This window comes from Salvia hispanica, chromosome 3, assembly GCF_023119035.1.
Source record: "Salvia hispanica cultivar TCC Black 2014 chromosome 3, UniMelb_Shisp_WGS_1.0, whole genome shotgun sequence".
In the NCBI taxonomy this organism is placed as follows: Eukaryota; Viridiplantae; Streptophyta; class Magnoliopsida; order Lamiales; family Lamiaceae; genus Salvia; species Salvia hispanica.
In genome coordinates, this window is record NC_062967.1 from 50,696,309 (window position 1) to 50,714,433 (window position 18,125).

The 18,125-nt window shown below is 33.0% G+C and overlaps 3 protein-coding genes and 1 long non-coding RNA gene across 6 annotated transcripts; 2 read left to right on the forward strand and 2 right to left on the reverse strand.

The window, feature by feature from the left end:
• Positions 1 to 228: 228 nt before the first annotated feature.
• LOC125212134 (protein PHR1-LIKE 1-like) lies at positions 229 to 2,151 on the reverse strand. The gene is made up of 6 exons (XM_048112211.1): positions 1,592 to 2,151; positions 1,348 to 1,513; positions 1,147 to 1,223; positions 950 to 1,053; positions 702 to 771; positions 229 to 624 (listed from the first exon to the last, which is right to left on the reverse strand). The coding sequence occupies exons 1-6, from the start codon at positions 1,964 to 1,966 to the stop codon at positions 433 to 435; spliced, it is 984 nt and encodes a 327-aa protein (XP_047968168.1). The 5' UTR covers positions 1,967 to 2,151; the 3' UTR covers positions 229 to 432.
• A 7,923-nt stretch (positions 2,152 to 10,074) lies between these two features.
• On the forward strand, positions 10,075 to 10,686 carry LOC125212135. The gene has a single exon (XM_048112213.1). The coding sequence runs from the start codon at positions 10,123 to 10,125 to the stop codon at positions 10,684 to 10,686; it is 564 nt and encodes a 187-aa protein (XP_047968170.1). The 5' UTR covers positions 10,075 to 10,122.
• Positions 10,687 to 12,384: 1,698 nt separating this feature from the next.
• LOC125210952 lies at positions 12,385 to 12,825 on the reverse strand. The gene is made up of 2 exons (XR_007174438.1): positions 12,778 to 12,825; positions 12,385 to 12,703 (listed from the first exon to the last, which is right to left on the reverse strand). It is a non-coding gene; the product is annotated as an uncharacterized LOC125210952 (long non-coding RNA).
• Positions 12,826 to 13,249: 424 nt separating this feature from the next.
• On the forward strand, positions 13,250 to 17,506 carry LOC125216833 (protein EMSY-LIKE 3-like). 3 transcript variants are annotated; one of them, XM_048118609.1, is made up of 9 exons: positions 13,250 to 13,462; positions 13,995 to 14,149; positions 14,264 to 14,608; positions 14,690 to 14,878; positions 15,626 to 15,694; positions 16,435 to 16,635; positions 16,716 to 16,784; positions 16,871 to 16,928; positions 17,097 to 17,506. In XM_048118609.1, exons 1-9 carry the CDS (start codon positions 13,435 to 13,437, stop codon positions 17,174 to 17,176), a joined length of 1,194 nt encoding a protein of 397 aa, XP_047974566.1. In that variant the 5' UTR covers positions 13,250 to 13,434; the 3' UTR covers positions 17,177 to 17,506. The 3 variants fall into 3 exon arrangements, with proteins under 3 accessions (XP_047974566.1, XP_047974568.1, XP_047974567.1); XM_048118611.1 differs by having other exon boundaries at positions 17,160 to 17,506; XM_048118610.1 differs by having other exon boundaries at positions 14,010 to 14,149.
• Positions 17,507 to 18,125: the final 619 nt, after the last annotated feature.

Consider the following 18,125-nt stretch of genomic DNA (forward strand, 5'->3'; position numbering starts at 1 on the left):
TTAAATATTGTGTGACACAAAAATAATGTATACTCAAGTCCACAATTTCTTTAATTATAAGCACCAAATTAGAATTAGCCTAATACAAAATGAGAATTATTTTGAGACTAAAAGATATAAAAGGCTCAGTCATTGACCAATTTTATGGAAGAGCACAACTTATACAAATGTTACTTGACCATAACAAGCCTCCATAATCCAAGACTTTTTCTAGTAAATCATCTCAAGTCGACCAGCTCCTCAAAATATCAATTCACTACTCAAACTTGTTATTTGCAATGGATTTAACACTGGTAAATTTTTTGAAGCTTTCAACTTAATGAAAGTTTCTTGAAAAGAGATTTATTCAACTATGTAACAAGTGAGCTACGTTTAAATAAAACAAAAACAAAACATTTGATTCCATAGTAAGAAACTGATATGTTGTTAAGGCTAGTTTATCTTGATTGGGAAACCATTGTCAATTTCAGACCCTTCTGAAACCTCTGGATCTTCTACTAGTGTTGTAGATGATTTGCTGTTGGATTTTTCGATGAGGCTTTCCGCAGTCTTCTGCTGTTGATCGAGCATCATCTTCAGCTTCTTGCCTTGCTCTTCAATGCTATGCTGCAAATTTCTTTGAATCTGCATTTGCAACAAAATCACATCATATCATCAGCTCAATGCATTATGTGTATGCCGAGAGAGAGACAGCGAGCTACCTCTAGTTGCTCGTGTAGGCGCATCTGGACGTCAAGCTGCAGCTGCAGCGCCTCTTTGATTTGCATCCCACTGTGACCAAAGTTTTTAGTATATAATGCAGAGGCGGTCGTAGAAAAAAAATTGATTTACGGATAATTTTTTAAATTATGAGTTTGAGATTTTAAAAGGACAGTGGTTCGTTGGCTATTCACTATTGTACGATTATTCACACAAAATATGTCGGCAATTGAGATGTAACTAATCTTACGTCTCAATGTCGATTTGAGCTACGTTGTTTGCAATATTAGTCCTTTTGTCTGGTCTTCCTGTACCATCCGATGATTCTGGCACGTATTTCACATTCCGATATTTCTAGAATTGGAAAGAAAAATAAGAGAAAAGGAAGCTTATAATGTTAGAAAAAAATGAGACATGAATGAAATTAAGAAAAAGATATAAGTGCACCTGCAGATGGCTTTTGACATGAAAAATGGTGAGCCCCTCTGTGTCCATAAGCTGCAGTATAGCCTTCGGCCTCGCCTCTAAAGAGATGTCACAAAATCAGCATGTGTTACGATTCTTGTCTTATCAAAACCCACAATCGAGTTAAGAATATGAAGTGATCTCAGATCAGACAAGAGATGGGGAGGGTTGAAAGAGACTAACTGTCAGCACCACCAAGTCGATTTACACAATCAACGAATCGTTCATGTAGATCTTGACTCCACCTAATCCTCATCTTGCTCGATGCCACAGCGTTAGGAGTTGCTGCAGGTTGCTGTCCGAACGGATTCATGTTGGCAAAGTGAGACATGGCAACATTCTCTGAGGCCTAGAGAGGTCGGGCCGGGGGTGAATAAATGATCATCATCAAGTGGCAAAAAATGATGTTGAATCTTGAAAAACTTACATGAACACGATGAATTGGGTTGAAAGGGGGAGACTGCCTTATCGTGTTCGTGTCATCAACCTCGCCTAGTAGCTTCTCCTCAATGAACAAGAGGTGTTCATTTTGGGAAAGGTCGTTAGCCCTAAAAACTGTTGGCATTTGAGTTTGTGGAATGATGCTCCTCCCAAATTGATCGTAGTTGGCTGCGTTTTCTTGAAGATCGTACCGTGATAAGCCCATGTGGGCCTCGGTCGCGTAGAAAGCAGCAGCAGTTGAACCTATCCTGCTGATCATGGCATCAACAGGCCACAAATTGGCTTGCTGCTGCTGAGAGAACTCTGGCACCTCAGAAGCAAAAGCAGTGGCGAATCCAGAATTTTGATTCAATCTTTCCATCTGAGCATGGAAACTGTTTGATCTTTTCACACAAGACTTAGTGAAGAGAATATGCTTCGCTTGTTATTCTTCGATTCCCTCGAAGCTATAGTGCCCGGCCGATCAAGAAGAAGCAATGCTTCTTTTCTTTACCACATAGTATCTCTCAATATATATATGCATGTATTTCTTTCCTTTTGTGTTTTGGAATCTTTCGTTGTTTCCTCTTTTTCTTGTTTGAAATGTAGTGTTTGTTAGTTGATGTGAATGTTTCAACAGCTGAATTTTGAGGGTTTTAAAATTCATAACAATAGGATAGGATTGGAACAATAAGTTTTTGACAATAACTAAGACAAGGAAAAGTGTAAAACAAACAGATATCATCTTGTTCACAAATAAACTAATACCAAAATTGTCCCTTTCTATCAAGACATGTTAGCATTCCTCATCCACACCCTACAAACAAAAATTATATATAGATTCTGAAAATTTAATAAATGGAGATAGTTGAACCAGTTCAAGAATCTGCAACAAATATTGCTAATTATATCACACAATTTATTTCTACGGGAAATGAATCAATGATATGCTATATACATAGCTTATATGAGCATCATCATTGTTGGACGAACTTTTAATTTAATTTTATTTGTTTAGTTTGTGTCAATTACATTAAAAATTGTTCTTGAAAATTTTAATTTTATAAAATTCATAATTAAAATCAAAGCTCGATTTTTCATTTTATTTATTTATTTGAAGTTGTAAAGAAAACAAATAAATTGATTTTATGTATTTTGTAAAATTAAAAAATTGAATAACATATTTTAATAATAACATTAAACTAAATACTATATGAAATAAAATAAATAATGTTAAACGGTGAAGGTACTCAAGTAATGTATGTAGCATATTACTTTCCTATTTCTACATATTAAATATTTAGAAGTTTGATATTTATCTTTTAAATTTCTAGTTTAATATTTTGCCAATGTCTGTATAATTAACGCGGCGCAAATATATAGCTAGACGGTTTCAATATTGTATGTGGAGATTCGAGCAACAAATCTTAATTAGCTGTCTTAATCAAGATTAGGATAATTACAAAATGTAAGAACAATTAAAATGTCCACAAATAAACCGTGTACACGATAGCACATAACGTATATTTCAATGTAATGGTCGACTGTTAACAGCCTATACAATTATGACAAATGACAATTACGTTTTATTTGATTTTTATGATGGTTAAAAAATTGCCATAAGATATTATAGTTTAGGTGGGGTGCGGCGAATGGACTTTTAGATAGTGTGAATAAAATAGAAAACAATATTGTGGTATTTCCGTATAAATCAACCACTTGATCATAACTATAAATACTTAAAAATATAAAAATCTGGACCTGATATTTAATTGTCAACCAAAGTTCATAACGTGCTAGATGAAACATGTTGCCAAAAAAATATAAAAGTATTGTTGGAATTAAACAAATGTCTTTTAGGCTTTCCCAAAGGGCATGGTATATTATACTAGTATACACAAAGACAATAAAAAAATTGATACTGGCAATGAGATTTTATTTTTTCTTTTTTTCTTCTTGAGATAATATTGGCATTGAGAAAGAAATACAAGAATAAAAAAAATACAACTATTTTTCACCGATTATGACTTCAAGAAATTAATGGATAATAATTAATACTAGTACTACCATCACCAAGTCTGCATCGTATATTGTCCTTACTATTCGATCATGAATACACATCTATCTATATAAATATATAAAAATAAAATAAGTTTATTGCTAGATTGTCCCTAAACTACAAGGAAAAGATTATTTGATAACCGATTTCCTATGAATATACTCCATGTAGATATATTTAACAAGGGGTGAGTCGATACGATATATCGTATCGAAAACGTTGTATCGTGTATCGTATCGAAAATATCGATATGAAAGAATTTCATATCGTTATCGTATCGAAAGTTTCGATATATCAAATTTTGATATATCGAACTTTCGATAAAAAAATTTCATATCGTTATCGTATCGATATTTCGATATATCGTACCGAAATTCGATATATCGTTAAATATCGATATATATCGAAAATAAAATATCGATATATCGAAAATTTTCAATATATATCGTATTTTCGATATAAAACGATATATCGCGATAGGGTCCTATTCTAATGCTTATAGCACCCTAATCCAAAATCAAGACTAAATCTCCACCCTTGGATTTTAAAATGAGTGGATGAGATTAAAGCTCACAAAATCTCAATAAATAGTAGACAAAATATCAACAAAAGGGTAATATCGTCATTATGTTATCATATGATAATTTTCGTGAGTGTTTTTTTATATCAACAACAAATATCAACAATATGACATTAGAATATCAACACAAGGACAAGAAAATATCAACACATTTTTATTGAGATTGGACATGCATAATATTGAGATTTTGCCTACAATATATTGAGATTTTTTGTTGTATTTGTTGAAAATAGCTGCTTATCAACATGTACGAAAATTGAAATATAATTTATCAAATTTCATCACCCGAACATCGTCGGAACATATGCAATTGAGATCTCGTTGGAATCCTTATTAAATTATCTTTAATTTGATATATTTTTTGCTTAAAAATAATTTAAATTGAGAGAGTTACGTAAATTTAAAGATTTGAGATGGTTTTGAGGAGAGAGAAAGTAGTTAGTTATAATTACTACATATAGGATTTGACATTAATACCCTTTTAATTTAATTAATAATTATTTAAATTTAAAATATATTACCCTTGACATTATATTAACCACGAGATCTTCTAATCTAATGGTTGAAAATTGGTCTCAATTTGGGATTGGTAATTAGTTAGCAATTGATTACATCTCTATCGCGATATAAGGAAATTCATGTCGTTATCGTATCGAAAACTTACGATACAATATCGTATCGTATCGTATCGAAAATTACGATATATCGAAAATTCGATAATTTTTTGATATCTTTCAATACGATACGAGCGATATATCATTTTTTCGATATTTTTCCCCAGCCCTAGTTGTGAATATGATTTACATTTTGATACAATAAAGGATGGAAGAAAGTGCAAAAAACATTCTTACTTTTTTTTATTTCTAACAAAAGGAACCAAATGGTATGGCCGAATTAGATACTCTTATTCTAATTATAGAAGTTATTGGAGTATTACTTTTATTCTACTAATTGGATTTCTTATCTGTTAACTCAATGAGAAAGATTCAATGCAATAGTATCAATTATTATTAATTTTTTATCGACCCACTTGGAAAAAGAACTTATAAATAAGGCAACTTGCTCATCTTTAATTTTTAGCCGAGATATAATGATAGATGTTAAGGTGTCACCACCTTTTAAAATAATATTATACCATCATTCTTAACTAATCATTTATGTATGTGGACGAATAATAAGCTGGTACATGGCAAAGAAAAAAAAAACCTAAAAATGACAGCCAGCAATATGGTATACACTATACAATAATTTTTCTTGGCCAGCAATATCCGACACACTATACAGTGCAGCATTTATAATATTGACGTGTAGCGTTTATAATATTGTTGTATATGTGGTGTCACAGTGTCACTTTAAGAGGTGTTGTCATTTTAACACAAATCTATAATAATATGTTGATATGTGATGCGAAATTAGTTACAAATTTAAATAAAAAGTATTTCCTTAGATTTAACGTGTAAATCCTGATAAAATGACAGCCATTAAAGATTTTATGTACAATGTGGTTTTTCTCTACGTTCGATTTATATATTCCTATTTGTCATGGTGTATTTAATTTTGGTGGATATTAAATTTGTTAGAAAAATGCTATAACAATTAACTTAATATAATTTTTGTTCATATTAGTTAAAATTTGTGAAAAAACTAAAATACAACAAATTGGTGTTGTCAAAGCACAATAACCGTATGTGTAGATCTTAAAATTATTTTATAGTTTTCTCTTATCATGGTAGCAACTAAGTAAGCTTCAGGTGGTGGAACTTTGGTACACGCCAAAATTTAAATGATTTACCCAAAATACCACTAAATACAGAAGTCCAAGGACTCCAGATTCAACTAATTGAAATAAACATATTTGTTTCTCAAAAGAACCAAAAATTGCAAAGTGAATGACTAGTACAAAAAATAAAGTAATTTATGATGTGTGTAAAATAAGAATTTGATGAATAATACTCTCACCGTACTTTTGTAGTAGAGATATTTTTTTTAGCACGAGTATGAAAATTGTGTTGAGTGGGTTAAAGAAAGAGAGGTTAAAATAGAGAGATGAAGAGAGGATAAAGTAAGAGTGTGATGTCTTTCTTTTTAATATTTAAAAGAGAATTGACTTAATGGGACAACTAAAAAGGAAATACTCACGATTCAGCTACCTAAAAATAGAGATAGTAATAAATAATAGTAGTAAAAAATGAGAGTTTTTTTGGGCCGCAAAGTGTGTGTTAAATAAAAATAAAGTGTACAAGTAAAAATTCAAAAACCACGTAAAATAGAAAAAGAAATTGTAAAATGTAGAACAAATATATAAGACAACATTTAGAGCACTAACAAGTCAAAGGCCATTCCAACTATGGAAATCAGACTCAAACCCAAAATAATACTCCCTCCATCTAAAAAAAATCGAATTATTGGTGTATGACACGAGTTTTAATGTAGAATTGGTAAAGTAAGAGAGAAGGGAAAAAAATAAGAGAGAATGAGAAAAAGTGAGAAGTAGTATTAGTGGAATGATGTTTAGGTAGTGGCGGATCCATAAATTTATATTCGGAGGTACGAGTAGTCGAATAGGAGTAGTCGAATAGGAATAGGGGTACATTTATACATAATAGTACTAAATAAATTTTTTTTTTGGAGGGGGGGGGGTTTTCATTTGAACCCCCTGGTTACCACCTCCCTCCGCCGCTGTGTATAGAGTTATTATTTATTGAAAACTTTCCATAAATGAATGTGCTCTATTTTTTTGGACGGTCAAAAATAATAAATATGCTCTATTTTTTATAGACGGATGGAGTATTTCATATTCACGTACTTTTTGCACTACTTTTTGATCTTATCTACATATGTATTTAAATTACATATTAATACCACGACACTTTATCAATAATTCATAGTACTATAAAGTAAATGAATTTATATATAATGAACTTGATTGAATTTTTAACAAATTATATATAAAATAAATAACTAATAAAAAAAATTTATAACATAAAATTAATTTTAATATATTTATCATTTCGTTTTCATTTACAATTAATGACTTTTGAACTAGATAAATTTTAATTGACTTTTAAATAAAATTTCAGCCCAGCCCCTTAAAATTTGAATATTATTTAGAAAGGACACTAGAAATTAGGGACAAAAAGTATAGTTAACCCAAAAATGAATTACCAAAACCAAAAGGCATAAACCCCTTTTCGTACTCATCTTTCGAAAATACTTCGAATGTGGTAACAACTATATTGAAACCATGCACATGGTCTCAAATAAAGACGATGTAATCCATGTGAATCGTTCTTTACAAAATCTTTCTAACACGAACACGAAAATTACAGCTTTTAATTAGTGTCAAAATACCTAATACATCCACGTCATATCTTCATCGAATTACTCAATAAATTTCCTCACAATCAATGATTGATCATACTATGAGTAATTTAGGGTTTCCTAAATTCCCATGATTGCCACACTTACCCGAAAAGTAACATTAAACCCTAGGCCAACAAAAGAGTTGGCAGCTCATTCCATAAAAAAGTTGAATATTTTGATTTCTCACATTCTTGATTTTTAATTTGCGTAAATTCTTGGAAATCATTAACTTGTTCATTATAAGCTGCATGATCATGCATGTGGGTGATTTATTATATGAAACTGTTTAGACATACCAGATTATTGTGCATCGGGATAATTAATTGTTGGTAGATATATATTTCAAATTCGAAATAGACATTTGTTTTTTCTATTTAATGTAATAAATCAAACTACCAAAAGCAGGTTAGAGGAAACTTGATCTAAATAATCTTTTATTTTTTTTTATATAGAAGTAAAATGCTCAAAATAACGAGGAGTGAGCAAAAGTTCAGCATATTGACTAACAAAGCTCTGCAATAAAACAAATACACACACAAGAGCCAAAGCCAAAACACCCCACAAGCTCCCAATATCTTCTTAGACCGAGGGCACCCCGACAAACTAAAAGCACAGAGGAAGAGGAGGAAAAAAATAAAGCAACCAAGCGACAGCAGGAGGAAAAAACAAATGATCTTTATATTAATATACCATACTACTCTGACCCACAGAAATAGGTCATTTGGAGATGTCACAAGTTTTATACGTAATTAGTAAAGTAACAGAGAATGAGAAAAAAATAGCTAAAATAGTGTAGTGGAGGGTGAAATCCATAAGTGATAAAGTAAAAGCAAAGGAGAAAAATTCCCATAAATGTATATAACTATTTCTATAAGACAGGAGAAAAAAATGAAAAAAATGAGTCTATATCTATAGAATGGAAGGAGTATTAATTTACGAAATAATCAAACTCAAATACTCAAATATAAAATCAATCATTAGTTTTAAATTGCAAATTAAATGTTACTATAATTATCTCAAACCATATTTGAATCTAGTGAACCATGACTAGTATTTATAAAATCACACTAAGCACAAAAACAAAAATTAATAATGGAACACAAAAAAGTGAGATAGAAAATAATAATTGTCATAAAAAACTACATAGGCCAATCTTTTCTTGAAATAAAAAGCATCAATAATCTTTTGACAGCTGTTTAGATGAAAAACACAATCAAGATTTTGGTACATGCATAAGTAATTCATAGAACCATCACATTAAAACTCAAGAACTAGAGCCATGGACCTAGTAGAACTATATATATAGTAGACTTGCCAAATAATTGGGCAGAATTTTAATTCCTATATCGAAAATTTTAAACATTTTGTTAGTTAACTATTTTATATGGCATAGATGAATATTAGTTTGGTATAGTTTTTTATGTGTATAGTTTGGTATAGTTTTTTATGTGTATATACAAATAATATTTTGTCCACGAAATATTCATGTTGCAGTATTCCTGCATAATTACACAAAATAAAAACATGATGCATTCAAATCTTCTGCTCCTCACCTACTGTTTACCACTTCTTTTCATTTCTTTTTAAAATTCCAAATCGTAAGCAAATTATTTTCACCTAATGAGGGTTCGCCTTCGGCTCCTTGTTTTGAAATCTTGCTTAAAATGTGATAAAACTAAAAAAAAAAAGTTATCAGAACATAAAATTGAAAATAAGGATCCAAACTATCATTAGGTAGACAAAAACTATAAGATTAGAGACGACTTTTTAAAGCAGACAGAAACTACAAGATTAAAGTCAGATTTTAAAAATATAAATGATATATTTAGTAACACAAGTTAACGTTCTTAATTGCAGTGCAGTTTTATGTAATGCGTACGCTAGTGAAATCTGATTGTTTTTTCACCTCCACGTTGCAAATCAACCTTTTTTGCAAGCTTTGGAAAATTTAAATACTTTGAAGATTTTGTTTGTATGATTAATATCAAAATTAGATGCAATTATATGATTTGTTACTCGAATAAACGTAAAAAATTACGAAAACAGAATGCTCTCCCCGTTTCCAAAAATTTGTTATTTATTTCCATTTTCGTCCATCCCAAAAATTTGTCACCTTTCACTTTTATTATTTTTTGGTAGTTTACCTCACATTCTACTTATTCGTTATCACTCACATTTTTCATAAAATTAATTTATGAAAATAAGACTCACATTACATTAACCTTTTCAACTCATTTTGTTACATTTTTTAAAATTAATATCAAGTCAAATAGTGAAAAATTATTATATTTCGACAGGTGATACAAACCGCTCCAACAACCACTAAATCAAGAAGCAATACACAAAGAATAAGTCACGCTTCACAATGTGCAAAAATTGTTGCAAACTTTATTCAAATGACCTACTAACTAGTAACAATTGGGATCAAGACTCCTTTATAAAATCCACCACATCAAAACACAAGAGAAACAAAACCACTAACAAAATGGCTGCCTTCTCCACCTTAAAAAATTCAAACCCCCTTCATATTTTCTCCATGAAACCATCATCACCACCACCAATATCAAAGCTCAAAACCCTCTTCCAAACCTTCATCTTCTCCCACATGTACCGCGCCGCACGTGCCCTTTCAAAGGCAAAATCGCTTCTCCTTGAGCACGTGCGGGACATGCAATTCCTACACCTTGCGGATCAGTTCAGGAGGAGTAGGAATTGCAAGAAAAAGCTATTTTTCGGCTCGTTTAGGCTCCATTATAATTGGTGCCCGTCACACGTGATGCCACTAGTTCAAGAAGGCTACCGCAACTCCCAAATCTACTATGATGCTAGTTGTAACGTCGTGGTGCCAACTAGCACCACCATGACCAAGGCGACGTTGGCCATCCCTGATGGGACTACGTCGTCTTTGTACTATCGAGAGCCAGAAGGGCTCTCGAGGTACTTGGAGTGGCTTGAGGAGGAGAAGGGGAATCAAGAATCAGGCTTTAATGAGATTGATAAACTTGCTGATTTGTTCATTGCGGATTGTCATGAGAAATTCAGGCTTGAGAAACAAGAATCTTATAGAATATTTCAGGAGATGATGGCTAGAAGTGTATGAAAATAATTATGTTTATTTAAATTTTAATTGATGTCCCATAAAATTTACCTTTTACTTGTTTTACTCCTTTCTCTTTGGATTCTTTTGTTTATTGTAAGGCTTAGTTGGCCATTTTTTTCTTCTCTTCTCTTAGGTTTCTGCAAATTCAGGGAAGAACCTTGATTTATTATAAAGTTTGCGTGTTAAGAAATAAAAAATTATGAATAATAAGATGAAATATATTGAAAGAATACAATATAGTGCTAGAGTATAGTAGATGATAATAGTAGAATAAAGGATGAACATACATAATTGTATCAACGTTTTTAACTTAAAAGGTAAACATTTAATTTCGTCTCATCATTTTATCGTTTTTTGCGAAAATACTTAACCCAAGATATGATTGCAAAAAATACCAAATGTTTCAATTTTGAATATCTCCGGTCTAGTTTTTTGTTGGTTAAAATGTTGTTGTTTTGTTTCAGTGAGTTATAACTTTTATCATGTTTTGCTACTGTTCAGTCTTTTATTAAAGCATTTCACTTTATTGTAAAAACATATATTATGTATGAAAATGAAAAAAAAGTTAGTATATATAGATTTTGCATTATTTGAAAATCCACACTAATTCCGTAGTATAATTGTGCACTGATATATCACATACTATAATTGTGTTGGACTTCGAGCATATAATATTGAGATTATAAATTATGAATTGAACATCCCATGATTGACCATGCTACAATGTTTGGTAGCAAACAAACAAAAATGAAGATGAAGTTATGATAGTGAAGTCATGCGTGCAAAACTTTCTCAATTTTAATCCTTTTCAATTATTGTTTATTTCAAAATCTATTCATGGAGATATTCAAGCAGTACTTGAAATCCATATATATGTATGTGTTAGGCTGAGATTCATGTCTCAACTAAAAAATAATAATATTTCACCAATACAGATGGATCGACATGTGATCTTATGAAATTATGTGGTTTTATTTGTTTTCTCTTTATCATTATATAATATAATATGACCTTATTTCGATCAATATCCATTTATACACCATTATACATTATTTAATATTCCAAAAAAAAGAATTCATAGGGTTGAACACAATGAAGAAGCATGTTAATCAAATTGTCATATACGAAATTTCTGTCAGTGAGGCCGAAGGTCACACCAAGGGTGAGGGACCTATGGAAAATAGAGGGGATGATGTCGAAGATGGCGCAACATGCGACCTATGTCCCGATAGAGAAGATAATCATGGTCGTGACATATGTAACCCCACTGCTTAAAATGAAAATCTTCCCACTAAATATGCCTATAATCATACAAATCAACTAAGATACACTCATACATAAACATACCACACGATGACATCAAAGATTGTGGATTTAAGCATTTAAGAGATCATAATCGGAGAGACTATTGTAGGGTTTGAAGCCAAGGTGGGGCCCAAATGTAATAGAGTTTTATGGCCCAACTGTACATATTAACGGCGGGCCAATCGGTCTACCCCGCCGGACCCCCTACATTCGTTTCTTATAATACCACATAACAGTCTTATCAATGTTCATGTGTGAACATATGTAAAGTATATCACACAGACTAAGTTCAATGGTTTTTCATCAAATAATGCTTGCCCTTTCCCCTCAAATCACATGGAGTAGTTAGCCATGATCTTAATAAAGAAATATTCTATAAATATAGCCATACACTAAAAACAAATTCAAACACGATCACATTAGTAAACAAGTACTACGTAGTAAAGAACAAGAGAACTAAATCACATGTTGAGTAAAATAAACAAGTTTAGGCAAATACATATACTAGACTTTTTTCCAATTGTATACTATTTGTATGCATCAGCATCATGGCTTCATATGATATGATCATCCTAGCTTGGGAGACTTTAATTCTGAGTGGGATTTGGAAGGCTTGGCGGCTTGGCCTTCAAGCTTTGCTCCATAGCTTGATTGGACTTGTGTTTTGGACAAAGTGATGAAGGCATTGCTTTTCTTGCCTTTGTATTTATCACTACAAATGTAGTAGGAGATGTAATCATATCTTCAGTATCTGTAGGTTGATGGAATGTAGGAGAGAAAACTAACCAAAATAGGAGCAAAGCCAGAAACAGAGAGAGGGATGATGACTTCAGTTTCATCTTCGTATGTAATATATGGACTCTACAAACTTATATATAGAGGGAGAGTGGTGTATGCTTGCTTGTAGTGGCAGATTTTGTAATAAAATGGAAATGGTTAGTTGTGCCACTTATACATGTCCAACATAAAATTAATAGACTGAACAACATCTCTAAAATCGCATGCCTTCAAATAAGTGTGACATTTATTACGGAACAGAGTTTTCAAATTTCAATCTAATTTTTGAAATAACATAAATCCAAAATCCAAAATTTTACTACCAAAAACAGCATGGAATTGAAATTTTTTTAAAAAAAAAAAAAAAAAAGGTTAACTCAAAATTATAATATTGAGCTACTAAATAAAGTTTTGTAGCCCAAATACTATTTAATAGAGTGGTCATGAATTAGGACCAATTATTTTTTGTTAACTCATCAACAGTGGCAATGAACAGTTCCATCCTTCCACCAATTCAATTCAACATTCAATTTCCGATTGCATTCCCTCTCGTGAGAGAGGTTTACGTTCGACAAAATCTGTCTCGTAGAAGACGTTCCTCAATCTCCCAAGGCAATCTCTCGCCCCAATCTGGGCAATTTCCAGTTTCATTGACTTGGATTTTCTATGGAATATGGACTCATAGACAGCAGCGGTGACTCTAATCCCTCCCTTTTCCCTTTTCAATTACTTCCTGCGTTGTCCCTCACATCAAATTTTCTGTTATATTGGTCGAATTGCGTTTCTTCGAGGATTGGACGTGTTTTTTTTTGTTTTTTTTTTCTCTCTTAGGTGTTTTTTGTTGAACTTGTAGGGATTGCAAAGGAATGTATGTGAATAATTTAGGGATTTTGTGGTTTTAGAGGTGGGCTCGTGAAATTGGGGTTGGAAATTTGCTGAATTTTGTTTCTTAACCTCTATATGAAGTTATGTTATGCGGATTGTGATTCTTTTCCGTATTTCAGTTTCCATGAATTGAGATTTCTCCATTTTAATCTGTTTCAAAATTCAAAATTCAGTTTAACTGCTTGAGTAGCCTGTCAATATAATTATTTCATATTTGAGACTGTTGCTATTTGCTTGCTTGAACTTTGTCCAAGTACTTTCAAGATCATGAGTTTGGGTTGATTATTTGCACGATTCCTGGATTACCTATAATTAAATAAAGTTAGTTAAAACTAATGTAGGGGGTCGTGTGGCAGGGAACGGAAGATCATTTCTACCATCAGCCCCATTTCAAAGCATTCAAATGGATATGGAATACGAAATACATAATCTGGAACAGATTGCATACGATGCTGTTTTACGAGCTTTCAAAGCACAATCTGATGCACTAACATGGGTATATTCTGCTACTACATGTTTATCTATTACTATAAGTTATGTCTTTCCTATGTTTGAAAAAACTGTCTCATCTGATTGGATTTGGCTGTTTCTTGATATGTTTGTTGCTCAGGAGAAAGAGGGTCTTATAACAGAATTGAGGAAGGAACTCAGGGTGTCAGATGATGAGCATCGAGAACTTCTTAGTCAGGTCAATGGTGATGACCTCATTTGCAGGATCAGAGAGTGGAGGGAGGCAGGTGGTAGCCGAAATATAGCCCCCAATGTCGCCCAGCATATAAACAACCAGTTACCGAGTCCTACAATTTCAGCTTCTCGTAAAAGGCAAAAAACTTCCAATTTTCATGCACATTCTCAGTCTTTACTTTCTCAGCCAGTGGCTGGTAGCACCCTGCCTTTAAATTCAGTTGTGAAACGGGGACCTTCTTCAGGGATTGGTGGGAGAAGGACAAATGCTGTATGTTAGCCTTTAAAATAAGGATTAGTTAGGTTACATTTATTTAAAATTCTCTATTAATTTTACGTATCTTTTCCATAGGGTCAGCTAGCTTTAACTTCAAGAAAACCCATGCAATATCAGTATGGTGATCATGTTGCTTCTGGGGCTCCTATGGATGATCCTTCTGAAAGCATCCAGGAGTCCTTAATCGGTAGGCGGGTGATGATAAGATGGCCTGCAGACAGTAACTTTTATGAGGCTGTCATATCTGAATACAATCCTGTAGATGTATGTTCAGTTCCTCTTTGTCCCTCTTCTTGGCCTATTGGAGTGGAAAATCTCTTTTTGTCTTCTTTTGGTGTACATAGGGATTTTCTATAGTTGGAAACACACCAGAGCAAATTTCCAAGTGTATCCTCCATGTCACGCATGAGAAGTACCAAAGCGAGGGTGGGGAGTTTGGCCAAATCCTTAAATATATTTTCACAAAAGAGGGTTGAGAACCGATACGGAAACAACATAGAACATCTAGCCCTCAAAAATTTCTAATGTCATTGGTGCAAATTGATTTTTATAGCCCCTCCTTTTCATCTCCTTAATTTTTGGAATTTTCTACCTCTTAAATGCAATAACCTACATTTGTTGGAATCTAGTATGCTATATAATGAATTTTTTCATGTGAAAGGAAAACCAATTTCAATATTTGAGAGTCTTTATTGACAGTGCTTGCTTTCCTCTATTGGCAAGGAATATGAATCACCTTAGAAACTGCTGGGTTGAAAATAGTGTCAAGATTAGTCTTATCTTGTGGGCTTATATGTAATTTTCCCCTCCAATTGTTTTGATGCCTTCCTGTAATATGCTATATTGTGCATTTATGTCATATGTCCGTGTTGTTGGTATTTTAGGAAAAACTGTGCTTCACATTTTATGATATCGGGCCATTCCTTTAACCTCCAAAGAAACCATAAATCTTATGATAAGATACATATCAATTATCCTGACAAAGTAATTCTAACTTCCTGATGTTTTCAGGGCCGTCATTCTCTGGTGTATGATAGCAATCTGCCCAGTGAGACAGTGGAATGGGTTAACATAAAAGAGGTAGCTCTCTCTTGCTTCTGGTAGCCCAAATATGATGATAGTTATGTCAAGACATTATTTTGATACTTCGTCCACAAATAATCACACGGGTGGACACCACGGGTTTTAATGAGAAAATTGGTAAAATAAGAGAGAATGAGAAAATGTGGGGTATTGGGTAAAGTAGAAGCGAGAATGTGAAAAAATGAGTGAAGTAGGAGAGAGAAGAAGAAAAGGTGAACAAAATAGGGGAGAGGAAAAAAGAAAAGGTGGATATATGGTAGGTATAAGTTGTAAATAAGTAGGCATATAATGGTAAAAATTTGAGAGAAACTTCCCAGTTTCGGATGGGACTATTTTTTTGTGGACGGACCGAAATGGAAAGATGGGACTATTTTTCTTGGACGGAGGGAGTATCTTTTATTTGCTTCTACTCTTGAAATCCTTCCATGAGTGCCTAATAGCTTGTTATATGGATCAGAGAGTGGGAAAATAAAAGGTTCTCGTGTTGCCTGAGATATGTTTTTGTTATATTTATAAATGCTTCCTGATACTCAACTCAGCCGGAATCCATGTCTTTGGTCCTGGATTCCTGGAAACACAAACTTTTAAGGACAGATAAGATTAGACGGTTGAGGGCCTAACTTAGCACGTACGAGCACCTTTGATTCTAGTTCCCTGCCTGATTGTTTGTGGCTAATTGTGCTCTTTTCTTACTAGTTTGGACCTACCTGAACCTGACTAAATTAACATAAACGCAGGTTCCCCCTGAGGATATTTGGTGGGTGGGCGAGGATCCTGTAGTATCTCGACTAGGCGAGGCAGGTGGACCTATCTCTGGAAGAGGGAGAACATCCTCAATGAACCCCCATGCCAATGAAATGCAGCCTTCACGAAATGGGGTTTTGAAAGACGATTCTGAGGAAATTGAGATATTGCATACTGATACATTAATTAAAAAGGTATTCCATATAATGATGACCCTTTGGGAATCATGTCGGCCTTTGCAAGTCTACGGAACTGTTAGCTGTTGTTATGGCAGGTGGAGATGGTGCTTGAAGCAAGTCATCCAGATGCATTAGAGATTGACAAGGCTAAGAAAATGCTCAAGGTTTACATTGATTTGATTAAAGAATTATCAAGTTACCGTGTCAATTCTTTCGCAGTAACACTCCTGTTATAAAATTGGTGATGCAGGAGCATGAACAAACGTTGGTTCAAGTAATACAAAAACTTGTTGATGCCTGTGATAGTGGTAAGAAGATCATTTTTAAGCTAGTTTTTTAGTGTTTTGTTTACTATGCATTTCTGCTTTTGGCCGGCTACGACTTAGCCTCTGAGGGGGACATGAAAATAACATCCTTGTTTACATTCTTACTAGCTAGCCCGTCTAAATTCTTCATTGCGTTTCAATTTTGATCAGATGAAGAGCAACAGCAACAGACTAACAATTATCGTGACCCTGGCAATGATCTCGAGATTGCAGGAAGGGCTGGAAGTTAGGATTTGGCTAGAGGTTCAAAGTGGTGCAGAATTCCTACAAAGGATGCTAATGGAGTAATGGTTGTCTATAGTTTAACCCTAAACTGCCTTGTGTTTTGTAGCCTTTTTAGATACATGTGATTAATTTAACTTGGTGCTGTGATTAGTTTGCCTGATGGGTAAATAAATTTAGGGTATATTAGCAATTGTTTTAGTGTTCACAATCCATTTCTGCATTTTTCATTGATTTGGATGTTGTAAGTTAGATTCTTTATTCATGTAGTACATCAAAAAATTGTGATTGACAAATATGTCTGTTGCAATTTATGATTAGTTCATTTTTATGTTTTACTATACAGGTTCATTTTGTATACTAGTATAATAGCAGTTTGTATTCTTACAAAATTTGTTAATTCTTCTTATCTTTTTTGTTTGATTATTTAGGAAAGTATAACGATATAATAAAGGTGTGTGGCTTACATATTGATTGCCGTGATGCCAAAAGAAATATCACCGGCCAAGTCCAATGGGATAGCTTAATAAAGAAATGTGGTCAAATCTAGCATGATTGGGGAATAGTATTTTTTTTGCTTTAGTTATTTTACTTTTTAGAGCATCCTTAACCCCGTCCCGGATTTGGGCCGCAAGTCCCCTCCACGTCATCATTTTCTCAAATTAGGAGTTCTAGGCCATAACTCCATTAACCCCGCAGGCCACAACTCGGGCCACAACTATTCATTTGCACTATTCACAACTACAACATATTTTAATCGTAAAATAAAATACGTTGAACAATTAAAACCCGGAAAATTCATTGTTCAGTCGAAAAATAGGAAATTAAAAATCCGAGGAAAAAATTTTACAAATCCTAGAAAAAAAAAATTATTAAGACCTAGAAAATAAAAATTACATCCTATAAAAAATATTAAAATAATTTAGAGGATAGAAATGGAGAAATTGGTGGAAGAAT